Below are 1,611 nucleotides of genomic sequence, written 5' to 3' on the forward strand. Positions count from 1 at the left end.
ATCGATTGACCGTTTGGTTTACGCAATATAATTATCGAAAATTCATAAATTTATATAATTTAAAATAGTTAAAATGGAAAATATATAGTTATGCTTTAACTATTCATGCACAATGCAATCAATCAAGTGAGACTATATACCGTCAAAAGATTGTGTTCTAAAATGGCCCGTTTTATAGCGAATAAACTTTTTATAGAGACTGTCGCGCGACAACAACCTTAAAAAAAGTCAAAATTTCCATGTTTATTTCTGTATTTTCAAAAATTGGAAAAAAAAATAAATAATTTGTATGTGATAAGAAAAATCATGATAAAAAAATTACTTTCGCCGGAAATGGTAGACCAGCCCCTGGAGCTGGGGTAGAAGAAAAATTTTCAATTTTTCCCGTCTTTGAGAATTTTTCTATTATCTATGGATGGAATCCATAATGCGAAGAAAATTCTGAATATCATATCTCAAATATCGAAACAAGTTTTCCCAGACGGTGTGACAAGTCACCGGTGGATTTGGAAGTCCTTGTTACGAACGTGAACTGATACGTTATTAGATTGCACCCGTAAAGTTTACAATCCACCATTCAACAATATATACGTCGAGACGTATTCTCCAGCTGGAGAAAATCTCTGTTAGTTACGTTTGAGTGAGTTCTACTTGAACTGAATCTAATCCTCTCGAAACTCGTCGGGCGAATAATGTACCACTCGATTGTTGAGTTCTTCATTTGAAGAATCCTCGTTGTTATTCCAGCCGTTTATATTTCAATTCCAATATTTTTTTTTCATTATACGGTTTTAGCAATTAGTTCAGTTAACCCTGATCCCTTGGCTGTCGATGAAAAAATACCAATCGATGAGAAAAAATGGCTGGGAAAATATATAAAAATGTTTAAACACGATTGAGACCGGCAGATACGTTAATTAATTAAAAAGTATGGTTGTTTATGGGCTGAGCATTCAACTGAAAAGAAATTGAGGAAATAATTGGGAAATTAAAAAATTGCCGAAAATGCAGAAAATGTACTGTTACTGCAAATTATTAAACAAATTATAGACATTATTAATTTTGCCCCCACCAAAAATATTCACGGAATTTCCGAGGGTTTGAAACCAGTAAGAAAATAAATTTAATATCCCTTAGCGGTGAATTACCCTGTTCTTACAACTCCTCAGAATTTCCTAATTACTTTTACAGATGTCTGATGCAGTAATCACGGTGAATGGGGTTGGCTGCCCACGACTTATTCGAAGATAATAACCAATCAAGGATGACCCTACATTGGGACAAATTGTCTCCAGCAGAATTTCAACAACTCCAGGATTTAGCGGCATGTAAGTTTTAAAATTGAGAAAACATACATAATTACCCCTTTCCCACAAACATTGGACTTCTTTCATTATTCTCCTGCTTTTTTTTTTATATCAACCCCAAAACCAAGTCCACTGATTAATTCTAATTGTTAATAACAATATTGCTGGACAATAATAACAACAATAACACCAACAACAACAACAACAACAACAACAACAACAACAACAATAATAATAATAATAATAATAATAATAATAATAATAATAATAATAATAATAATAATAATAATAATAATAATAATAA

General features: G+C 31.8%; 1 protein-coding gene across 1 annotated transcript in view; it reads left to right on the forward strand.

Moving 5' to 3' along the window:
- Positions 1-1,611, forward strand: part of Dgk (diacyl glycerol kinase 1) — a gene marked incomplete in the record, with an annotated part of 44,779 nt that overhangs the window by 20,404 nt on the left and 22,764 nt on the right. Inside the window, 1 exon segment of the mRNA XM_011309930.1 lies at positions 1,192-1,328. Coding sequence (XP_011308232.1) covers positions 1,217-1,328 — 112 coding nt within the window.

This window comes from Fopius arisanus, unplaced genomic scaffold, assembly GCF_000806365.1.
Source record: "Fopius arisanus strain USDA-PBARC FA_bdor unplaced genomic scaffold, ASM80636v1 scaffold00071, whole genome shotgun sequence".
In the NCBI taxonomy this organism is placed as follows: domain Eukaryota; kingdom Metazoa; phylum Arthropoda; class Insecta; order Hymenoptera; family Braconidae; genus Fopius; species Fopius arisanus.